The sequence below is a fragment of the Oncorhynchus mykiss genome, chromosome 27 (assembly GCF_013265735.2).
Source record: "Oncorhynchus mykiss isolate Arlee chromosome 27, USDA_OmykA_1.1, whole genome shotgun sequence".
Taxonomy (NCBI): domain Eukaryota; kingdom Metazoa; phylum Chordata; class Actinopteri; order Salmoniformes; family Salmonidae; genus Oncorhynchus; species Oncorhynchus mykiss.
This window is the reverse complement of record NC_048591.1, coordinates 32,433,161-32,458,160: the sequence shown is the minus strand read 5'-3', so window position 1 is coordinate 32,458,160 and position 25,000 is coordinate 32,433,161. Positions and strand designations below refer to the sequence as shown.

At 43.9% G+C, this 25,000-nt stretch overlaps 1 protein-coding gene across 4 annotated transcripts in view; it reads right to left on the bottom strand.

Moving 5' to 3' along the window:
* The window catches only part of LOC110507983 (protocadherin Fat 3-like), a 218,454-nt gene that overhangs the window by 30,499 nt on the left and 162,955 nt on the right, over positions 1 to 25,000 (bottom strand). For all 4 annotated transcript variants that reach the window (XM_036965859.1, XM_036965860.1, XM_036965861.1 and 1 more), the window contains exons 6-13: positions 21,703 to 21,842; positions 15,991 to 16,266; positions 13,240 to 13,450; positions 9,211 to 11,945; positions 7,659 to 9,030; positions 2,898 to 3,094; positions 106 to 259; positions 1 to 23 (exon numbers count right to left, since the gene is read on the bottom strand). The exon at positions 1 to 23 is cut by the window's left edge and continues 211 nt beyond it. In XM_036965859.1, the coding sequence (XP_036821754.1) occupies positions 1 to 23; positions 106 to 259; positions 2,898 to 3,094; positions 7,659 to 9,030; positions 9,211 to 11,945; positions 13,240 to 13,450; positions 15,991 to 16,266; positions 21,703 to 21,842 (5,108 nt within the window). The remainder of the gene's footprint in view (positions 24 to 105; positions 260 to 2,897; positions 3,095 to 7,658; positions 9,031 to 9,210; positions 11,946 to 13,239; positions 13,451 to 15,990; positions 16,267 to 21,702; positions 21,843 to 25,000) is intronic.

Here is a 25,000-nt window from a genome sequence, read left to right as displayed (position 1 = left end):
GGCCTGGGCTGTCTTTAGTTCACCTGAACAGAAAAAGAGGAGAGACAGGTTAAGATCACACTTCAACTTCATTGGCAAATATAAAATTAAGTAAAGGTAGTGTACCAGTGTCTGGGTCGATGCTGTAGTCTTCAGAGCCCGGTCCATGTAGAGAGTACTGGATCCAAGCACTGACCCCTACATCAGCATCGCTGGCCCCAACCCCCACTATCACTCTGTTGACTGGGATATCCTCTGGGACCGAGGCGGTGTACAGAGCCTGCACACACAGCAAGATAGCATCAAACACCACAACACTCATAATTCATAGCATTTACACACACAACAAGAACACACTAACAACAAAAAACATCCCTCCGAACAAACAGCTCCTCAATACACAACAACAAGAAAACACTAACATCAAACAGTCATCCCTCTGAACTAGCGTTGCACATTTTGGGGAATATTCAGAGGTGGAAATATTCCGTGGAATATATGGGAATTAATGGAAATATATGCAAATTAATACTAACACCATTTAAATGTAGATGTTTTTTGCATTTAATATATTTACCAAATCATATGGAGACAGAACCATAAACCCTTTACCTTATCATAGTAGACATATTTGCTAATTATTACATCTTTCCAATAGAAATTTAAAAAAAATGTAGTTACAAATTGAACTTTAATGAAATGAGTTGACTCTTCAAATGGGATGATTTCACTGAACAACAAAAGAAAGATCCATCACATCTCCCCAAAACCGTTTTCGACATTCATCTGTAAAATGATAGTCTAGAAACGAAAGCTTTGGTTGTCTTCCTCTCAGGCTTCCATGTCTTCTCCCTGGACCTCCTCAATGTCCACCTCTTGAACATCAGACTCTGAGGCCTCATCTTCTCTGTCCAACCCGGTTGAGGATGGCTCGTTGTCAGGCTCAAAAAGCCTCAAATTTGCCCCGATGACCACACATTTTTCAACCCTCCCAAAATACATCATCCAGGAGGATCCTCTTGATGGGGCTGTCCATATCATCAGACTGTGGTATGGCCATTTCTTGGAGAGACTCCTTCCCCTCCAGGAGACTGTCAAACATGATAACAACACCACCCCAACAGTTGTTGCCTAGCAGCTTCAATGTGGTGCTCTTATTCTTCTCACTTTGCTTGGTGAGTTAGATTACTGCTACAACTTGATGACCCTTCACCATTTCCTTGGCTCTCTTGAAGTGTATCCACTGTTTTCAGTGCCATGGTGTCCTTGAGGAGCAGATTCAATGCATAAGCAGCACAGCCAATAGGTGTGATTTGTGTCAAAAAAACTTCTGATTCAGGAGAATCATGAGCTGTTACTATCGATAAGGTTTCTGATACATCATTTTCACCTCGAATAGAAGTAGAGGGAGTTTTGTCAGAGGTTGCTTGTTGTGAGCGCTGAGGGAACTTTATGCACTTGGCCAGTTGATTCTGTATCTTTGTTGCATTCTTCACATATGATTTGGCACAGTTTTTGAAAATGTACACAGCTTTTCCTTCTATATTAGCTGCAGTGAAATGTCTCCACACATCAGATAGTGCCCGTGGCATTTTCCTGTAAAGATTCGAAAAAAATACAAAAATACAATACAATTCCATGTACAGATAAATAGTTAAGCAGTTAGATTAAACAACTTATTTGTAAGATAAATGTTTTAAAATGAAACATGCATGGAAACGGGTGAATTAACACTCCTCAGTTAGCAGGCTCAAGCTAAAACCCACATGGTTGCAAAAACAAACTAGCAGAAATTGTTAACAAGTTAGAAATGATTTAAACACACTTTGCTGTAGGCTACTATTTACTAGTTAACAAAAAATCATGTATGTCGTATAAAAGATATTCACCCTATCCAGTATTGTAATCAAAACTTACCAGAAAGCATGTAGTCCTTGGCTCAGACAGTCTAGTAGTGTGGGCTCAATAGCATCTCATTAGTGTGCAAGATCTTGAGAATCAGCTGTACATGTGATGGAAGAATGCACTGTGCATGCAGAGGGTTGCAATTCCATTGAATTGGGGATAGTTTAACCAAAGTATGCCACAAGACCTAGAATTGCCTGATGTGTATCCCAAAAAAAGGTTCACTGTTATAAGCTAACTTTTTTGATGAATTTAAGCAAAATTCCCAGGCTTAACTTCCCACGAAAAATGTCCGACCCTTTGCAACTCTACTCCGAACAAACAGCTCCTTCATACACAACAACACCATACTAACTACATATCAACCAGCATCAAACACGCCACAACTCTCCTAATTGTGAACAACAACTCTCTAGAAAGAGAAAACTAACAGCAGTAACTAAAAAGCACCAACAAACATTGTCTGTCAAACGGCATTAGAAATCAACACAGTTCCGTAACATATACAGCAAACACACTGCTCAAACAGACACACAACCACTGCTACGTAACACCAGACCTCACACAGGAACACACAGACACACAACCACAGCTACGTATCACCAGACCTCACACAGGAACACACAGACACACAACCACAGCTACGTATCACCAGACCTCACACAGGAACACACAGACACACAACCACAGCTACGTATCACCAGACCTCACACAGGAACACATCTCAAATACACTCTAAATTATATTGTGGTTGTTTACAGTAACTGCAGCCAACAAAAGGATTAAATATGAGTTATGACTGAGGCTTGAGCATAAAACACAACCACATATACGACAAGTGGAATTCAACTTTAAAGTCACATTTCTGTGACAGTTATGAAAACCTATGATAATCATTACCACTGTTTTACTATGTCATTCAGAAAACATATCAGAATAATGACCAATAAACATAAACATATCAAATGCAATAGTGTACAGAAAGAAAAGTCTGTAAATAAAATGTGACTGACCTCGTCGCAGACAGGGCTGTTGTCATTGGTGTCAGTCACAGACACCTCCACGGTTGCCCTGGTGACGAACAGGCCGTCGCTAGCGGTAACGTTGAGAAGGTACAGGTTCTGTTCCTCACGGTCCAGCGGGCGCTTCACATACATCTTCCACTCGCCTTGCACCTGCCCCAGTGCAAACTCCCCTCGAGGGTTCCCACCTGAGGAGAGAGAGAGGGAGGGAGTTTATATACACAACCAATGGTTCCTACCTGAGGAGAGAGAGAGCGTTTATATACACACCCAAGGGTTCCCACCTGAGGAGAGAGAGAGAGTTTATATACACACCCAAGAGTTCCCACCTGAGGAGAGAGAGAGAGATTATATACACACCCAAGAGTTCCTACCTGAGGAGAGAGAGAGAGTTTATATACACACCCAAGAGTTCCCACCTGAGGAGAGAGAGAGAGTTTATATACACACCCAAGGGTTCCCACCTGAGGAGAGAGAGAGAGATTATATACACACCCAAGGTTTCCCACCTGAGGAGAGAGAGAGAGATTATATACACACCCAAGAGTTCCTATCTGAGGAGAGAGAGAGATTATATATACATACCCTGAGGAGAAGGCTGCAATCTGAGGGCCAGCCTTAAACATGCACACACATGCACACACGCACACGCACACACACCAGATGTATTGGCCAGTGCTTTAATGACCTCTTGTACTGGAATTAAAAGTGGAACAATCAATGGGTCAAGAGGGTCAAGCACATAATGACAGTGGTAATTCACCACATTTAACAGGAGCATGCTCAGCTCAGCACTACAGTAAATAGTGACATCTCTCTACCAAATCCACATTAGACTGGTTCAGCGACAGCCTCTCATACACAGAACCTTAGTAACTCTATAGTAACTCTATAGTAACTCTATAGTAACTCTATTGTAACTCTATTGTAACTCTATTGTAACTCTATAGTCACACAGGGGGAGGAAGGATGGAGAGAGAGAAATGGTGAAAGAGAGAGCGACAGAAAGCGAGGAAACGGAAGAGAATGTGAGAGAGAACTTTTATGTAACAAAAGGGAGAGGGAAAAGAGAAAGGGATATTTATTTTAATTTTTTATTGAACCTTTATTTCACTAGGCAGTTAAGAACAAATTCTTATTTTCAATGACAGGCAGGCAGGCAGAAAGGCAGGCAGGCACTCAGACAGGCAGCCAGAAAGGCAGGCAGGCACTCAGACAGGCAGGCAGAAAGGTAGACAGGAAGGCAGAAGAGGCAGACAGGCAGATAGACATGCACACAGACAGGCAGGCAGCCAGACATGCACACTATTATAACAATATCCTAATTGGTTTATCCTCTCCTCTCCTATTATAACAACATCCTAATTGGTTTTTCCTCCTCTCTCCCCTCCTATTATAACAACATCCTAATTGTTTTTTCCTCTCCTCTCCCCTCCTAATATAACAACATCCTAATTGGTTTTTCCTCTCCCCTCCTATTATAACAACATCCTAATTGTTTTTTCCTCTCCCCTCCCCTCCTATTATAACAACATCCTAATTGGTTTATCTTCTCCTCTCCTATTATAACAACATCCTAATTGTTTTTTCCCCTCCCCTCCTAATATAACAACATCCTAATTGGTTTATCCTCTCCTCTCCTATTATAACAACATCCTAATTGTTTATTCCCCTCCCCTCCTATTATAACAACATCCTAATTGTTTTTTCCTCTCCTCTCCCCTCCTAATATAACAACATCCTAATTGGTTTTTCCTTTCCCCTCCCCTCCTATTATAACAACATCCTAATTGGTTTTTCCTCTCCTCTCCTATTATAACAACATCCTAATTGGTTTTTCCTCTCCCCTCCCCTCCTATTATAACAACATCCTAATTGGTTTTTCCACTCCCCTCCTATTATAACAACATCCTAATTGTTTTTTCCTCTCCTCTCCCCTCCTAATATAACAACATCCTAATTGGTTTTTCCTCTCCCCTCCTATTATAACAACATCCTAATTGTTTTTTCCTCTCCCCTCCCCTCCTATTATAACAACATCCTAATTGGTTTATCTTCTCCTCTCCTATTATAACAACATCCTAATTGTTTTTTCCCCTCCCCTCCTAATATAACAACATCCTAATTGGTTTATCCTCTCCTCTCCTATTATAACAACATCCTAATTGTTTATTCCCCTCCCCTCCTATTATAACAACATCCTAATTGTTTTTTCCTCTCCTCTCCCCTCCTAATATAACAACATCCTAATTGGTTTTTCCTTTCCCCTCCCCTCCTATTATAACAACATCCTAATTGGTTTTTCCTCTCCTCTCCTATTATAACAACATCCTAATTGGTTTTTCCTCTCCCCTCCCCTCCTATTATAACAACATCCTAATTGGTTTTTCCACTCCCCTCCTATTATAACAACATCCTAATTGGTTTTTCCTCTCCCCTCCCCTCCTATTATAACAACATCCTAATTATTTTTTCCCCTCCCCTCCTATTATAACAACATCCTAATTGGTTTTTCCTCTCCGCCTCCCTCAATATGGTCTGATGATAGCTCTAAACACCCAGCTTCTGATTCATCTCAACATCACTAAACTCTGTGTAATTAAAATCAGCCGGTGGCTAAATGCATGATCTTGATCTATGGATGCGACTCGGGTGGGGACGATGAATGCAAACAGAGTGGATATAAAACGATTTCCATCATTGTAAATGAATCAGACACACTTCTTCTAAGCCTGCCCAACCACACTGCTCCCCCATTACATCACTAACACTCAATCATTACATTTCCTTTTCCCAGTTTGTTTACATTTGATGAAACTTTCATGTTACCTCATTAAGGATGGTGTAGGGGAACAAAGACGCAGGCGTCTAGACGAGGCTTTGAAAGCGGCTGGGAGTCAACGCCTGTGGATGTATCATATCCTATCCCCTGGCTTCTCTCAAAGTTTTAAAATCCTCCCCGAGTTATAATAAACTACTTCTACCTCAAAAAGGATGAAGGTTTGGCAGATAGAACGCCATCAGGTCGCCAAGACAACACCAAACAACGTTAGATAATAATACAGCAGTAATGAAATAGTCTGTAAAATATCTGGCTCAGCTAAATCAAATGATGTTGTTTTTCACCTTGTGGTGTTTTTCAATACAGGTCTTCCCATATATCCCTGGCTTTCTAACTATTTCCTGCTGTGTCAAAGATCAATTCAAAGTGTCTCGTTGTAAAAGTGTGTAAAATCCGTGTCTCTCTGCTGTTTAAGGTCACATCTAGCCGTCGTTCATTCTCTCCCTCTCACAGCAGTGTGTAACATCAATTCATTCTCTCTCTCTCATCCTCCCTCTGTCTCTTTGCAGTGTGTAGCATACGTTTTATTCTCCTTCTCAATCTATCTGCCTTTCTCTCTTTGATGTAGGTAAGGTCACAGCTCTCCTGTCTTTCATTCTCCCTCCCTCGCTCCCTCTCTCTCTACTGGCGATGCTCATTAGAATGCCATTCAGCAGAGGGGATCCTTAGCTTCCCAGTTGGCATGGCGATCCACCGCTCCGTCTCATTGGGCGTTCCTACTTAATTATTATTTTTTCACTTGTCAATTAGCAGAGAATAAATTAGACAACTCTTACCCTCTCTTACCCTCTTTCAACAGATGTAGTCCTCTTTTGTCCTTCTCTCTAACCTTTCATATCTCTGTTTAGTTATCAAACTAGACTAGACACTCTTTCAGGTACTTCACAGGTACTTCACCAAATCAAATACTCACTAAATGGCAAAAACGTTTATGAAAATCAACTCCTATTGATGTCCCTGTGTCAACCACAATCTAATTAACCCTCTCCAGTCTCCCGCCACAAACACTTTAAAAGAAACATCCATCCATTAAACTCATGGAGAGAGATAAAAACAGGACTTATTGCTATAGCAACAAATGTCATCAAATGCGCTGCAGTCTTTAAACGGTTTACTCTGACTGTATTTACTACCTCAGCGGCCTTCGGCGAGGCTGTAATTTTGTGGTAAATGTCAGGGTTGTTGTGCAGGCATGTCATATTTTGTGGTGAAAAATTGCTTATCTGGCAGTGAGCGCTAGTCTCAGCAGTATTCAAATCATTATTACTGCGACAACGCTTGTTTATTAATCAAGCCCCCACTGCTGGTATGCGCAAGTATACCTAACATACAAATAAGAAATGTATGAATTATAAATCATGCCTCATCCTTAATTTAGTGTTATGAGTTTCCCTCTTGTTTATTCACGAGAGTTGTTGTGATGGTTTGGAGAGTGGCCAGGCAGAATACAAATGAAGAGTTTATCTGAAGTAAACAAGGAGACAGACAATGGTACAGACAGACAGAAAGACATACTGAGAGAGACAGAGAGATAGACCGAGACAAGCAGCCAGATAGAGGCAGGCAGTGAAGAGAGATAGATAGATAGATAGATAGATAGATAGATAGATAGATAGATAGATAGATAGATAGGCAGTGAAATGAGAGAGAGATAGAGAGGCAGGCAGTGAAGTGAGAGAGAGAGAGATAGAGAGGCAGGCAGTGAAGTGAGACAGGGAGACAGACAGATAGAGATAGCCAAGACAGACAGTCAGTGAGACAGGGGGACAGAACACAAGTTGAAAGACAGACAGTGAGACAGGGGGACAGAACACAAGTTGAAAGACAGACAGTGAGACATATAAAGATACATAAAGGGCACAGACAGCTAATCACATTAATAGCACACACACTCCCATTCTATGACTCACCTGTGATGTGATAGCTGACTTGGCGGTTCACTGCAGAGCTGTCGTCGTCTCTAGTGTTGAGCACCGCCACCACCTCGCCAGGGGGGTCGCTCTCGCGCACTGAGCCCAGGTACCTCTCATCCAGGAAGCTGGGCGGGTTGTCGTTGATGTCTGACACGGCCAAGGTCAGCGTGGAGGTGGAGGAGAGGGTCAGGGCCTCCCCCAGGTCTGAGGCCACAACCAGGAAGGTGTAGGATGGGCACATCTCGTGGTCCAACTCCTTGAGAGTAGAGATCCAGCCCGTGTTGCTGTCAATGGTGAAGGTCTCTGTGGATTGGTCCGGCTCCCCTTCGGATTGAGCCAATGTGCCTAGGTTGTATGTAACCTGTCCGTTAGCTCCAGAGTCTGGGTCCAGAGCCTGAACCTGGATGATTATGGTGCCGATAGGCATCCCTTCCATCACTGTCGCCTCGTAGGAGTTGGATTCAAATGCTGGCTTGTTGTCGTTCACATCCAAGACTTTGACTTCTACGTCAACGCTGGTCACAGAGTCCAGCTTGGCCTGCTGGACGGTGGCTGTGACCTTGAAGTGGAAGGAGGTGATGACCTCATGGTCAAGAGGCTTGTCCAGCTTGATGACCCCAGTGTCCCTGTCCACCACCAGGACTCCCTCCAGGTTGTTCTCCCCGGTCTCTCCGTTGACTAGAGCAAATGTGACTGGCAGCGAGGCGTAGCCTGGTGGGGTGATGAGGCGGACGGACCCCAGGGCAGCTCCTATAGGGGTGTCCTCTGGGACGGTAAAGGAGAACTGGGGTTGGGTGAAGGAGGAGATGAGGGCGTCAGGTGCCAAGACATGGATGTAGACTGATACTAAAGAGTGCTTGACAGGGATGCCTCCATCAACTGCTTTGACAAAGAAAGACAGGACTGAGTTGCGCAGGTGGCTGAAACTCCCCTTGGTGACCATCCAGCCGTTGTCAGGGTCGATCTCTAAGATGTCCACCACGGGTACGTGTGCCTCACTGTAGAGCGAGTATGTCACCTTAGAGTTGGCACCATCATCGGGATCATATGCCTGGATCTGGGTCACCAGGAAGCCCTTGCCAACGTCAGATTTGACAGAAGCACGGTATTCCACAGCTCGAAAGCGAGGGACGTTGTCGTTGTCATCCACCAGGGAGACACGGACGGTGCAGTAGGAGGCCCTTCCACCCCCGTCCTGGGCTGCCACCATGAGGAAAATGTTTTTGTTGGCTGGGTCCTCTCTGTCCAGCTTCTCCAAGGTGGTGATCTGACCATTGGCGTCCACACTGAACTGGTCCTTGCCCACGTCATTGATGAATGAGTAGGTAATCTGGCCAAACACTCCTGGGTCAGCATCGGTTGCCCTCACCTGAAAATAATAGTTAAGTTACTTTCTTTTAGATGGGGTATTGCACATGTCAAACAAAACATATTACAAATACTATTACAAATACAGTATCATGTACATTAAAGCTTCATTCAATAAAATACATATCATTGTTTCAATTAAAGTTCATATGCTGAATACTTCAAAATGAATGGTTCTTACCTGGATCACCTTTGTTCCTATAGCTGCATTTTCCCGTACCTCTGCCTCGTAGGGATTCAGTTCAAACACAGGGCTGTAGAGGTTGGCCCCCAGGACCCTGACGTGCACCTGGGCCGTGCTGGTGAACACCCCATCAGACACGGATACATTCAGACTGTAGGCTGGCTCCATCCTCTGCTTCCTGTGACCAGACAGCATGATGATACCCGTCTTACCATCCATCACAAAGTTCATCCTCTCGTTTCCTGACAGGATGCTGTACTCCAGTTTGTCATAGTCTGAGCTGTCAGCATCTGAACCCTGGATGCAGGTCACAAAATGGCCCCTAGGGGCCAGCTCGCTGACATAGGCCTCGTAGAGAAGCTGGTTGAACACCGGAGGGTTGTCGTTCATGTCGTTCACCACAAGCACGACCGACACTTCACTGCTCAGCGGTGGGAAGCCGTTATCGGTTGCCCTGACGATGAAGTCATAGCGCTGGACAAGCTCGTGGTCGAGCATGCGGGCGGTCAGGATGAGGCCACTGCTGCTGTCGATGTGGAAGTGGTCGGTGCTGTTGTAGGCATCTGTGGGATAGAAGATCTGATAGTGTACGATGTTGTTCTTCTCAGAGTCTTGGTCGGTAGCCACCACTTGCAGAGCCGGAGTGCCAATCATGGCAGTCTCAGACAGAACTGCCTTATAGGATGTTTTTTCAAACACCGGAGGGTTATCATTGACGTCATTAACTGTGACATCTACGTCCACCTCAGCACGGGCGCCGGTCAGGTAGTCTGTGGCTCTGACAGTCAGACGGAAGGATGAGTCGATCTCATAGTCCAGGGAGTTGATGACTTTAATGACTCCGGTGTCAAAGCCGATGTCAAACTGCAGAGAGGGGTCTCCCTCCACAATGGTGTAGATGATGTTCTGGCCCTCTGGGCTGGTGGCATTGATTCCTAATATAGGCGTGTGTACCGCTACATCCTCGTTCACCGCCACTGCATAGAAGGACTTGTCAAAGACGGGCATGGCCTTGTTCACCACGGTGATGGGGAACTCTACGGCAGATGAGAGGGGAGGGTAACCTCCATCCTTGGCATAAACTACCATCTGGTACTCCTGGTTGGACAGGTCAGACTCAAAAGCCTCCTTCAGACGTAGGCCGCCCGTCAGCCTGTCGATCTCAAAGTGTCCGTGGTCGTCTTTGAGGTAGTAAGACACCTCTCCATTGATGCCTTTGTCACGGTCCATGGCGGTGACTCGGAATATGGGCACACCAGGTTTAGCCTCCACTTGGACAGCAGCGTAATACGGAAGTCCCAGGAACGCAGGAGCATTGTCGTTAATGTCCTCTACCTGGACCCTGACAAACACCCTGGCAACACGCAGACGGTCGTTTTCCCTCCCAGCCTCCACCACCAGCTCATAGAACTCCTGCTCCTCACGGTCGAAGGGAATCCCAGTGGTCTGGATTACGCCCGAGGTGGGTCGGATCCGGAAGCGTGTCCCAGGATTCAGTAGGGTGTACTTGAGGGGCTCGTTAAGGCGATTCCCCACTGCGTTGACCACGGCCACTTTGGTGATGTTGGTATTGTTCTCCTGGATGGACGAGGAGTAGAGGCTGTGGGCAAAGAAGAGGCCAGAGTCCAGCGTCTCACGGACGAGAACAGTGACTAGAGTGGTGCTGGAGAACTTTCCATCAGACACTTTGACGTTGAAGCGGAACCGTTCCTTGGAGAAGTTGTTGTTCTTGACAATGATGATGCCGCTGGAGAGCTGGATGACAAAGTGCTCCAGGTTTCCGTCTGTCAGTGAGTAGGTGAGTTCTGTGGGGACGTTTTGGTCTGGGTCTGTGGCTGAGACCTGTAATACCTCTACTCCTACATAGGTGGGCAGCAGCAGGACAGTTTCGTAGGCGTTCTTGGTGAAGACAGGTGGAGAATCGTTTGTGTCGATTACCTGGATGGTGACCTCAGTGGGGCTATCCGCTGTCAGCTGAGGCCTCCCACTGTCCCTCACGTGAACATGAAAGTTAAAACTAGCAAATGTCTCGTGGTCCAGGTTGGCGATAGTCCTGATGGAGCCGGTGCCAGAATCCACTTTAAAGAACATCTTGGCTGTGTCCTCAACGATCTGATAGACCAGGAGAGCGTTCTGGTTGCGGTCAGCATCAGTGGCCTTGATGACCAAAGGAGTGTTGTCTGGGTTCAGGACCACACTGTTGATGGGCGCCGCCTCGCTGATACTACCCTGGTAGCGTAGCAGCTGGAAAACAGGTGGGTTGTCATTTTCATCCACCACCCGTATGAGCAGGGTGGCATTGGAGGCCATGCCAGCCATGTTGGTGGCCTGGATGATCAGGTTATAACATGCTGTGGTCTCATAGTCAAGGGGTTTCTGAGTTGTGATCACGCCGCTGTACTGGTTGATCCTGAAGGTGCGTTCGCTGTTGCCATGTCGGATGTCGTAGGTCAGCGTGGATTGGCTCATGGCGCTCACCGTGGTGACAGAGGTTCCCGCGGCAACGTTCTCTGTGACCTCGGCCTGGTATTCGGTCTGGGAGAACTTGGGTCCGGCGTTGTCGGACAGCGTGATGGCGATGCGAACCACAGTGTTGGCAGAGAGTGGAGGGGAGCCATTGTCGGTAACTCTGACGGTGATGATGTAATGGCCGATAGTGGAGAGGTCAAGCTCGCGGGCCACAGAGATGATCCCCAGAACCGGCTCAATCCAGAATGTGTTCCCTGTGTTGCCTAAAGGAAAACAGACATAACAACAAATATTCAGTGATAAAAACTAGTGCAACTAAATCTTTATCAACTGTTTGTATATTGTTATCTTTTGTCGATATACTGTCTCTATCAGGGGTCCACCCACCTATAAGTAGTTTGCCAAACAATTCTGAAAGTACATGCAATTTTCACGCGTTCCACCGCAAACTGTCATAAACAAATCTCACACATATCATACACTGCAAGCTCCCAGCTACTATCTAATCAACACAATATTGACATTATCCCACCTCTGGTTAGCCACTATTAGCCACTACTGTGCGCTTTGTCTATCGCTCCATGTTTATCCAGTTGATGTGATAACCATCTTGTAGGTTGAAAATAATGGGCATACTTTCCCCAAAACATTGTCAATGAAATGTTAACTGCAAACCTGGCAGAAGTATATCATGAGTAAGTATATAAATTGTATTTATTATTTTCTAACTTTGCCATGAAATGTGTAGCAGCAGTACAGAACCATCGCTCGAACGGCACATTCCTCACATTAGACGGCAATTAAAGGGCCAGATGTGTAATTAAATTATACATAATTATAATTATACATTATACATTATACGATTATTATAGAAAATGGTCTTCTGATGGGATTTAAACATGTTATGACATCCCATTTTATTGTTTCTCTATGAATTGTTTTTATTTTGAGAGTAAAACGTAAATCTACAATAATAAAAAATGTTTACTGAGAAAACAGAATTTGTGAAAATCTCACATTTTATAGGCCCTCCTTAGAGTGGTTTATTAACCATTATTTTTTACCAGGTATACTAAGGACCCGGGGAAGAGTTGTAGAGGAGGAGAAGAGAAGAATATTTGAATGCTAGAAAAAAAAAAATAGCTTGCGCAATGTTTCCTTTTTTAAAAGTAGCTCTCATGCTAGAAAAGGTTGGAGACCCCTGGTCTATATCTCTGTATAGTTAGACACACCTTATTCTTTTGATAGTTCTAAAACTCTTATTATAAACCCGGGCAGTTCAAGCCCTGAATGTTGATTGCCTGAAAGTATAATGGGTATGACAAAACGTTTATTTTTACTGCTCTAATTACATTGGTAACCAGTTTATAATAGTAATAAGGCTCCTCGGGGATTTGTGGTATATGGCCAATATACCACGGCTAAGTGCTGTGTCCAGGTACCCGTGTTACGTCATGCATAAGAACAGCCCTTAGCCGTGGTATATTGGCCATATACTGTACCATACCTCCTCAGGCCTTATTGTTTAATTACAATGCCATTTGTATAGTTGCTCACCTGATTCCATGGTATAGAGGAGTTCTGCGTTCTCTCCTTTGTCCTTGTCCAGGGCAGTCACCTGGAGGACAGCAGAGCCCACTGCTGCAGACTCATAGACTGAACCCTCGTACAGAGCGCTGGTGAACACTGGGACATGGTCATTAACATCCTCCACATCCACCAACACTCGGGCCAGGTTCCTCCTGTATGGAAACTCCTGGTCTTTTACCTGAGGGAGAAATGTTTTCTAATCATTGGTCTACTAATACAGGTGTATAGTATTAGATCTGACACAACTACATTTCTCATTATTTAACTGGCATGAGGCAAAATAAACAGTTGCGTATTACAAAATAGCTTTCTATGTTACGGCAAAGAATAAACAAACACATAGACTCATTAGGACAACATTACTGGAGTTTCCTTTTAAAACATGTACTGAAGCTTTAACTTTCCATGAAATGAAAAGGGAGTGTCACTGCAAACCATTCTGGGTCTTTTGGGACGGACTAATCCCGTCATCGGGAGAGCAGATGAGAATTAGAGGGCTAATGAGATGTATATTTATGCCCCGATGCGAGACTCTCCACAACAAGAGAATGGGATCAGAGAAAAAGCTTGTCTCATACGAGGCGCCACACAGGGTGAGTATTAATAGAACCAGCATTAGCATCAGAATTAGCGCTAGCTCTGCTGGCGGTTTTATGAAACACTGGCTAGTTCAACACACTTAACACAACCCAATGGGCCTAGGAGTGATATAATAACCCTAGACTGAAGGGTGTTATGGTACTGAGGAAGTGGTAGGTGGGCGATCACTGGGTCCATTGGAGACAATAGATCTGTTCTGTCTGTGTCTGCCTGTGCCTGTCTGTGTCTGTTCTGTCTGTGTCTGCCTGTGTCTGTTCTGTCTGTTCTGCCTGTGTCTGTTCTGTCTGTGTCTGCCTGTGTCTGTTCTGTCTGTTCTGCCTGTGTCTGTTCTGTCTGTGTCTGCCTGTGCCTGTGTCTGTTCTGTCTGTGTCTTCCTGTGCCTGTCTGGGTCTGTTCAGCCTGTGTCTGTCTGTGTCTGTTCTGCCCGTGTCTGTGTCTGCCTGTGCCTGTCTGTGTCTGTTCTGTCTGTCTGCCTGTGAATGTCTGTGTCTGTTCTGTCTGTGTCTACGGTACCTGTTCTGTCTGTCTGTTCTGCCTGTGTCTGCCTGTGCCTGTCTGTGTCTGTTCTGTCTGTTCTGCCTGTGTCTGTTCAGTCTGTTCTGCCTGTGTCTGCGGTGCCTGTTGTGTCTGTCGTGTCTGTTCTGTCTGTGTATGTTCCGTCTGTGTCTGTTGTGTCTGTTCTGAACTGTTATCTTAGACTCTGTAGTGGTTATGTGTAGTGTTTGGGAACTGTTATCTTAGACTCTGTAGTGGTTATGTGTAGTGTTTGGGAACTGTTATCTTAGACTCTGTAGTGGTTATGTGTAGTGTTTGGGAACTGTTATCTTAGACTCTGTAGTGGTTATGTGTAGTCAATTTAGATTTATATTGTTAGACCTCTTATCTATTTTGTGCAGGAAGATGTTACAATTATGAGCTACTGATCGTATTGTAGCCTATACTATACATGTACAGATGCGCAAACATACCTGGTTCCAGCACAGCAGGCACTGTCATGGGCACACCGAATGCCAGATATTAAAGATACTATCTACCTGTAGATTTCACCAAATTAAATCAGTTTGCCCGCCTAAAACTGAAAAAAAAAAAATATATATATATATATATATATATATATATATTTTCCCTCATAAAAAATGTCAGGCAGACGTTCCTACCTCGCTTATCAACGCGATATGATAAAATTCAAAATGACTACATTTCATCGATAATTACATTTCTTCGAGATTTGAGAAAACAGTACAACTACAGTGGTAGGATGAGCATTCATTTCCTATGTTACCTACCCACTGAACCAGAGGAAAGTAAGTAAAACAGAGTGAATGAGGATGATTCATTTCAGAACTAAACACACACACAGCCTGACTCCACACACCCCCACACACACAAATACACCTAACACTCTCCCAACCAACACAAAACAGTTCCAGTCAGATCACACTCACATCTCTCTTTCACAAATTCCTTTTATCGCTCTCCCCAACACACACACAAACGCAGTCATGGTTCCTTAAACCGTCTCATTCCCCTGACGAGGGTGAGACGTTGGTTCATTGCTCTCAGTAATTAGTGTAACTGCTTAATGATGAGTTCAGGTAAAATGAGAACACAGACATAGAAGTAGTCTGTCTCTTGCAGGAGAGCTGAGTCACATTAGAATATTAAGCTGCTGGAATAAAGATAATGCTCTTGGCCCACTCTGCATCTCTACAGGTCCTTTCTCCTCTCCTCTGCTCTCCTCTCCTTTCCCATTCTTTTCTTTTCACTCCTCCTCTGACAGTTTCAACACATCCATGACCAACGGAGGGATTTTCATGCAGAATCTTAAGGGAATGTGACCAAATAACACAAATGGAATCCTCTCTTACAACGAGATTGACTCTGTACCGGTACCCCCCTGTATATAGCCACGCTATTGTTATTTTACAGCTGCTCTTTAATTACTTGCTACTTTTATTTCTTATTCTTATCCATATATATTTTTTAACAGGATTGTTGGTTAGGGGCTCGTAAGTAAGCATTTCACTGTCAGTGCATGTGACTAATACAATTTGATTTGATTTGATTCAAGATAACCAAACCATATTTGATACAACAGTAATGGTATCAGTCTCTTACCATGACAGTGAGGATGTGTTGTGCCCTAGCCTCGTGGTCGAGTCTCTCTGTAGTATACACCGTGCCAATGATGGGGTCTATACGAAACAGACGCAGGCTGGAGGGGTCGATGGCGCTGTGGAGGGAGTAGGTGAGGCGGTGGCGCTCGTCCCGGTCTGACGCTAACACCTGGACCACCTCCGTCTCCGGGGGTGTGTCCTCAGAGATGGTGATGTCATAGGTGGGCTGGGAGAAGACAGGTGCGTTGTCGTTGTTGTCCAACACTGTGATGTGGACCTGAAAAGGAGAGGGAGAGAGGGGGGTTGTGGGTAGGGTTAGGCCAGTATGTCGTAGTACTAGAACACACAAGCGTTTTGTTTTCAGTCTTCAGTGGAGTGAAGGGTAGGCCATAACCTATACAATACCATTGACAAGTTTGGACACACCTACTCTTTATTTTGACTATTTTCTACATTGTAGAATAATAGTGAAGACAACAAAACTATAAAACAACACATATGGAATCATGTAACAAACAAAAAAGTGTTAAATCAATCCAAATATATTTCATATTTGAGATTCTTCAAAGAAGCCACCCTTCGCCTTGATGACAGCTTTTCACACTCTTGGCATTCTCTCAACCAGCTTCATGAGGTAGTGACCTGAAATGCATTTCAATTAACAGGTGAGCCTTGTTTAAAGTTAATTTGTGGAGTTTATTTCCTTCTTAATGCGTTTACTTTAAAACATGAAGGTCAGTCAATCCTGAAAATGTCAAGAGAACTTTGAACGTTTCTTCAAGTGCAGTCGCAAAAACCATCAAGCGCTACGATGAGACTGGCTCTCATGAGGACCGCCCCTCATGAGAGCTGTAGAGGATAAGCTCTGTGGTAGAAGATAAGCTCATTAGAGTTACCAGTCTCCGAAATTGCAACCCAAATAAATGATTTAAAAATATATATATATTTAACTAGGCAAGTCAGTTGGGAACAAATTTACAATGACAGCCTAGGAACAGTTTGTTAACTGCCTTATTCAGGGGCAGAATGACATATTTTTACCTCTGCAGCTTGGGGATTCAATCTGGCAACCTTTGGTTACTGGCCCAACGCTCTAACCACTAGGATCCCTGCCGCCCCTTCTCTGCTTCACACAGTTCTAGTAACATACACGTCTCAATATCACCTGTTCAGAGGAGACTGCGTGAATCAGGCCTTCATGTTCAAATTGCTTCAAAGAAACCACTACTACCACTACCACTACTAGGACACCAAAAATAAGAAGAGACTTGCTTGGGCCAAGAAACACAAGCAATGGACTTTAGACCGGTGGAAATCTGTCCTTTGGTATGATGTTTACAAATTTGAGATTTCTGGTTCCAACCGCCTTGTCTTTGTGAGGCGCAGAGTAGGTGAATGGATGATCTCCACTTGTGTGGTTCACACCGTGAAGCATGGAGGAGGAGGTTTGGGGGTGCTTTGCTGGTGACATTGTCAGTGATTTATTTAGAATTCAAGGCACACTTAGCCAGCATGGATACCACAGTATTCTGCAGTGATACGCCATCCCATCTGGTTTGCGTTTAGTGGGACTATCATTTGGTTTTCAACAGGACAATGACACAACACACCTCCAGGCTGTGTAAGGGCTATTTGACCAAGGAGAGTGATGGAGTGCTGCATCAGATGATCTGGCCTCCACAATCACCAGACTTCAACCCAATTGAGATGGTTTGGGATGAGTTGGACCGCAGAGTGAAGGAAAAGTCTTTCAAGACTGTTGGAAAAGTATTCCAGGTGAAGCTGGTTGAGAGAATGCCAAGCATGTGCAAAGCTGTCATCAAAGAAAAGGGTGGCTACTTTGAAGAATCTCAAATATAAAATAGATTTAGATATGATTAACACTTTTTTGGTTACTACATGATTCCATGTGTATAATTTCATAGTTTTGATGTCTTCACTATTATTATACAATGTAGTAAAAATAAAGAAAATTTAATGAGTAGGTGTCCAAACTTTTGACTGGTACTGTGCATTCAGTCAGATACTATATTCAGTTCCATGTCATACAGTACATATTCGCGAATTCGTCACAACTATTACCACGTTTTTGCAGTTCTTGTATTTATATACTTGAAAAAGAAAAGGAGAACCGAACACTCTAGGAGCACAGACGCAATGATTTAATAACCAATTATAAACTTGGTGGTTTGAGCCCTGGATGCTGATTGGCTGGCAGACGTGGTATATCAGACCGTATGTCACAGGTATGACAAAACATTTATTTTTACTTCTCTAATTACATTGATAACTAGTTTATAAAAGCAATAAGGCACCTCAGGGATTTGTGGTATATGGCAGATATACCACGGCTAAGGGCTGTGTACAGTCACTCCATGCCTAAGAACAGCCCTTAGCCGTGGGAAGTTAAGCCTGGGAATTTGGGGAATTTTGCTTCAATTCATCAAAAAAGTTGGCTTGTAACAGAGAACCTTTTTTGTGGGATACACAAAAGGCAATTCTAGGTCTTGTGGCATATTTTGGTTAAACTGTCCCCAACTCAATGGAATTGCAACCCTCTGCATGCACAGTGCATTTTTTCCATCACATGTACAGCTGATTCTCAAAATCTTGCACACTAATGAGATGCTATTGAGCCCACACTACTACACTGTCTGAGCCAATGACTATATGCTTTCCTGTAAGTTTTTATTACAATACTGGATAGGGTGAATATATTTTATACGACATACATGATTTTTTGTTAACTAGTAAATAGTAGCCTAGAGCAAAGTGTGTTTAAATCATTTCTAACTTGCTAACCATTTCTCCTAGTTTGTTTTTGCTACCATGTGGGGTTTAGCTTGAGCCTGCTAATTGAGGAGTGTTAATTCACCTGTTTCCATACATGTTTCATTTTAAAAACGTATCTTACAAATAAGTTGTTTAATCTAATTGCTTAACTACTTATCTGTACATGGAATTGTATTTGGGTTTTTTTTTCAATTTTTTTCTAATCTTTACAGGAAAATGCCACGGGCACTATCTGATGTGTGGAGACATTTCACTGCAGCTGATGTAGAAGGAAAAGCTGCGTACATTTTCAAATATATGTGAAGAATACAACCCCTAGTGCCTTATTGTTTAAATAACCAACTATGGACAGACAAGCTGTCTTCATCAGGGTATAATGACAAACACTGCGGGTCACTAGTTTATATCATGGCTGGGTGTGGCTTGATATCATTGGTTAATTACAGATAGAAATAGAACATATAAAGACCATGAAGGATAATAAGATCATAGATACAATTTGGCTATATAAGCCTAGAAACATTTAAATGAATAGCAAATTCACAAGAATATATTTATAAACGCCATGTTTGCTGACGTGCTTGTTGCGTTGCGTGTCATGTACTGTGTTGATGGTTGATGACTCATGGAAACCTTGTGAATCAGAACAGCAGATTCCCACCGCCGGTGACAAAGGCTGTTGTGTTGCGTAAGAAGGGCGGCAGAGAAGGCTAAATATAAGACAGAAGCAGCAGCTGTCTTCCTGCCGGTGAACAGTGGAGATTTCCCCCATTGGGCATCACGCTGACGCTCCATCTGTGATGTTGAAGAAGGGAACTCAGCCCAGCCTCTCATGACTGGCTCTACTGTCAGCACGTCTTACAGGTGTGTGTGTGGGTCGGGAGGATACGTGCGTACACCCATAGGGATTTAGTCAGCACATCTTGCATTTCAATTTTTTGTTGTAATTTAGCAGACGCTCTTATCCAGAGCGAGCATTTCGCTACAATAACACCTGCTAAATATGTGTACGTGACCAATAAAATTTGATTTGAAGTAGTGAGTGAATACATTTTTAATACTGATCCCCCATGGGAATCAAACCCACAACGCTAGCACTGCAAGCACCATGCTCTACCAACTGAGCTACACAAGACGTGTGTGTGTGTGTGTGTGTGTGTGTGTGTGTGTGTGTGTGTGTGTGTGTGTGTGTGTGTGTGTGTGTGTGTGTGTGTGTGTGTGTGTGTGTGTGTGTGTGTGTGTGTGTGTGTGTGTGTGTGTGTGTGTGTGTGTGTGTGTGTGTGTGTGTGTGTGTGTGTGTGTGTGTGTGTTGGAATGAATAGCAAGGGGGTTTGGACATTGTGAACAGGTACCTTCACACAGGGTGCAACATTGGCATAATGGACCAACTGAGACAGAAGGAGTTACTCAGAATGAATAGAGGGTAGCTGAAAGAGGATGTGTATAGCTTCCTGTGCCCTAGCTAGCAAATAGACCTCTGTACTTAATGGGGATTCTCACTGGGCACACGCTGGTTGAATCAACGTTGTCATTTCAATGAAATGACATTGAACCAACATGGAACAGATGTTGAATTGACTTCTGTACCCAGTGGGTTGGCTATCCCTTTCAGGGCACACAGCAGTAAAGCTCAGTTGCATTTCCCTCCAGCTCTCTTTCTGAACGAACAGAGTGAGAGAGGGAGAGAGGGATGAAAGACGGAGGGAGGTGGAGGGGGAGGGGGAGGTGGGAAATAATGTGAGAAACTGAAAAAGTCAACTAAACCTACAGTACATGTATGTGTGAATGTGTTCATATTAATCACTATCCTTTTCACCAGGGAACCAGTTTCCCTGTCACCTAGTCACAGAACACTTTACAGAAACAATGCCATGCACCATAGGAACATAACAGACAGAGTAAAACTGATATGTGTTAATGTGTCTGTTTCGCAGGCCTAATGTCTGGCTATTGAAAAGCACTGGCCCTGAAAATGACAACGAAGGGAACAGGTAGAGTGACATACGCGTTGTACGGACTGTCACAGGGAAATATATAAGGTGTCTTGCAAACACATTCCGTATGTCAGTGCAATCCCTTCCGCTCTATACAAATGCTAATCCATTCTACTGTGTGTGTCCTGTTCTGCCACAGTCAACTTCTGCATTTAACACACAATGAACACACATTGTAGATGACAGGACCTCTAACAGAGGAAAGGGTAAGAAGATATACCGGGTATATTTCTTATCAATTTAAAATGGGATACTTCTCTATCATCATAATGTCCAACCCACTAAAGAACATGGCACTCCTTACTCAGAGACTGATAAAGAATCTTCACACTAGCTCAGTTTACACACTAACAATCGTTTTTGTAACGTTCAATCACAGCCTGAAAAGTGCGAAGGAACAGAAGAGGACAGGACATGGCAGAACAGGACAGGGGAGGCTAATGACCTCTGTACAAACAGAGGAATTAGACGCAGGGGTCAGAGAGACAATTACACTGCTAGTTATCACCGTTTGCCGTGTTCTGATCACTCAAATAGGTTCTTGACACGCCAGATGCTATAATTCATGTGACAATGTGACGCCATCCATCACACCATCTAAAGACGTTTTTCAAAATGGCTGATGAAAAAAGTTCAAAACATAATGTCCTTGGGCAAAATAAGAGTATAGCGTCTGTCCATGAAGGCGAGGTCTGTGTCTGTGGTTACAAAAGTAAACATTGGTAGCATGTGGTTTATCATGTACTTTTTGAGGGTGTGTGTGAGGGTGCATTTATGAGTGTTCAGATGTACAGGTGGTAGCAAGCTACAGAACACAATACTAACAGTGCCACATTAACTTACGCATTCCAAAATCAACAGGTAGTAGATTTGTCTCTTTCTGAGAATAAATAAATAGGGATATGACATGTTGTGTCATCAGCTACCTGTGTGGCTGCCGAGTTGGTCCCGTCCGTCACCTCCACAGTCATGTTGTAGAAGGAGCGCTGCTCAGCGTCTAGTGGCTTAGCGATGATGATGGTGCCCACACCCTTTTCTATGTCAAACAAGCTGTCAGTGTTACCACCTGGCCAGGAGGGGGGGATAGAGAGCAGAGAGGGTTAGAGACAGAGGGGGGTGGGACTGGTTTATTCATCTCTCGCTCTCTTTTCTCTTTCACAAAAGTTCTCACTCAATCAATCACACACGCTTCTTCTCTCTCTACCTCACACACACAAACCTACATTTTAATAAAGTGTATGGGTCTGTGATAGTGAAAAACAGGGAAACACACTGAATTGTGAGAGTGACAGTACTGTGGGGAGTGTGTGACCTGAACAATTCCTGGCTCTCTGCCAGGGAATACATAAATAGACACAAACACACACAAATACAACATTACACACAAATAAAACATTACACACAAAAGCATACACAAATAATCTAACAGGGAGCGGGCATGCACAATCACTTGGATCACAAATACAAGTGTGTGTGTGTGTGTGTGTGTGTATCTTCCAACCAATCTGTGAGTAATTACTAGGTTCACAGAGTCCCGAAAGACTGAATTAACAGAGCCCTGAAAGACTAAATTAACAGAGCCCTGAAAGACTGAATTAACAGAGCCCATAAAGACTAAATTAACAGAGCCCTGAAAGACTGAATTAACAGAGCCCATAAAGACTAAATTAACAGAGCCCTGAAAGACTGAATTAACAGAGCCCTGAAAGACTAAATTAACAGAGCCCTGAAAGACTTAATTAACAGAGCCCTGAAAGACTGAATTAACAGAGCCCTGAAAGACTGAATTAACAGAGCCCTGAAAGAGTAAATTAACAGAGCCCTGAAAGACTGAATTAACAGAGCCCTGAAAGACTGAATTAACAGAACCCACAGACTGAATTAACACAGCCCTGAAAGACTGAATTAACAGAGCCCACAGACTGAATTAACAGAGCCCTGAAAGACTGAATTAACAGAGCCCTGAAAGACTGAATTAACAGAGCCTGTGTCAATGGAGCTCCAGCCGTGAATGGGCCTGAGTCTGAAATGAGACCACTAAGACCGGCTGTAATTAAACTACAGCCTCATCTCTGGTACCTAATTAATTTAAATGGACATTTTGGCCTCATGTGGATACCAACTCACAGCTCAGAGTGTGGGAATGTCATTTTTAAGTGCGATGTAAGGGTCCGGAGTGTGTGTGTGTGTGTATGCGTGTTGTATGCGTGTGGGTGTCTGTGTGTGTCTGCTTGTCTGCATGCCTGTGTGTATACTATATGAATGATCATGTGTGAATTAATGAGATTGTGTGTGTGTGGTTGTGTGTGAGTGTCCTCGAGGTGCAGACTCAATGGGATTCCTCCCCGGTGTTTCTGTTTAATAAAGCCATGACCTCAGCTCAGCACCAAATAAAGGCTATAACACTCCACCACTCAACCATAGATGTGTGTGTACTATTTGTGATTGGGTTACGATAAACACTTCCAGCTCTCTGTCATCTGTCTCTTAAATCATTACAACTCCAGTGATGTGGTCCTAATAGCTTTCCTCAAAAGATGTGCAGAAGGAAGACACGAAAAACAGCCATACTCCCTGTCTCTTTCCCTTCACTTCCGCTAACAGTAATCTAGTGTTTTTACGGTTCAGTATGCTGATTAGCATCATATCCGTCGGACCAGATGATTTTACACTCATTAGAGGAGTGCAATATACACTACATGACGAAAGGTATGTGGACACCTGCTCGTCATACATCACATTCCAAAATCATGGGCATTAATATTGAGTTGGTCCCCCCTTTGCTGCTATAACAGCCGGGAAGCTGGGAAGGCTTTCCACTAGATGTTGGAACATTGCTGCTGGGTCTTGCTTAAATTCAGCCACAAGAGCATTAGTGAGATTGGGCACTGATGTTGGGCGATTAGGCCTGGCTCGCAGTCTGTGTTCCAAATTCTACCAAAGGTGTTCGATGGGGTTGAGGTCAGGGCTCTGTGCAGGCCAGTCAAGTTCTTCCACACCGATCTCGACCAACCATTTTTGTATGGACCTCGCTTTGTGCACAGGGGCATTGTCATGCTGAAACAGGAAAGGGTCTTCCCCAAACTGTTGCCACAAAGTTGGATATACAAAATCGTCTAGAATGTAATTTTATGCTGTTGCATTTAGATTTCCCATCACTGGAACTAAGGGGTCTAGCCCAAACCATGAAAAACAGACCATTATTCCTCCTGCACCAAACTTTACAGTTGGCACTATGCATTAGGGCAGGTAGTATTTTCCTGGCATCCGTCAAACCCAGATTTGTCTGTAGGACTGCCAGATGGTGAAGCTTGATTCATCACTCCAGAGAACGCGTTTCCACTGCTCCAGAGTCCAATGGCTGCGAGTTATACACCCATCCAGTCTACGCTTGGCATTCGCATGGTGATCTTAGGCTTGTGTGTGGCTGCTCGGCCATGGAAACCTATTTCATGAAGCTCCCGACGAACAGTTCTTGCTCTGACGTTGCTTCCAGAGGCCCTTTGGAACTCGGTAGAAAGTATTGCAACCAAGAACAGACCATTTTTACTCGCTACGTGCTTCAGCACTTGGTGGTCCCAGCTTGTGAGGTCTACCACTTTGTGGCTGAGCCGTTGATGCTCCTAGACGTTTCCACTTCACAATAACAGCACTTACAGTTGACCAGGGCAGAAATTTGACGAACTGGCTTGTTGGAAAGGTGGCATCCTATGACTGTGCCACGTTGAAGGTCACTGAGCTCTTCAGTAAGGCCATTCTACTGCACATTTTTGTCTATGGAGATTGCATGGCTGTGCGCTCGATTTTATACGCCTGTCAGCTACGAATGTGGCTGAAATAGCCGAATCTACTAATATCAAGGGGTGTCCACATACTTTTGTCTATATATAATGTACATGAAAATAAAGAAAAGTGTACAGTATTAAGAAAAATAAGCCATTCAAGAGAATTAAAATCCAACCATGGAGGCTTCAGAAGGCTGAGTCTGTCTGTCTGTCTGTCTGTCTGGAGCCATCCTATATGACCCAACCAAACGCTCCATTTCGGGAAAGGAGGAACTGAGGTTTGGCACGGCAGCAACCGGGCAGACGGAAAAATAACAGTTCCCTTCCACCAAATTATAGAGGGGAAACCGAATCCTCCGCAACAAGGCTGTTATTAAACCCTCTGTTGAAGGCTAAAATTGCTTCCCTCAGTCTCTCCATTCAGATTAGTAAGGGAAGC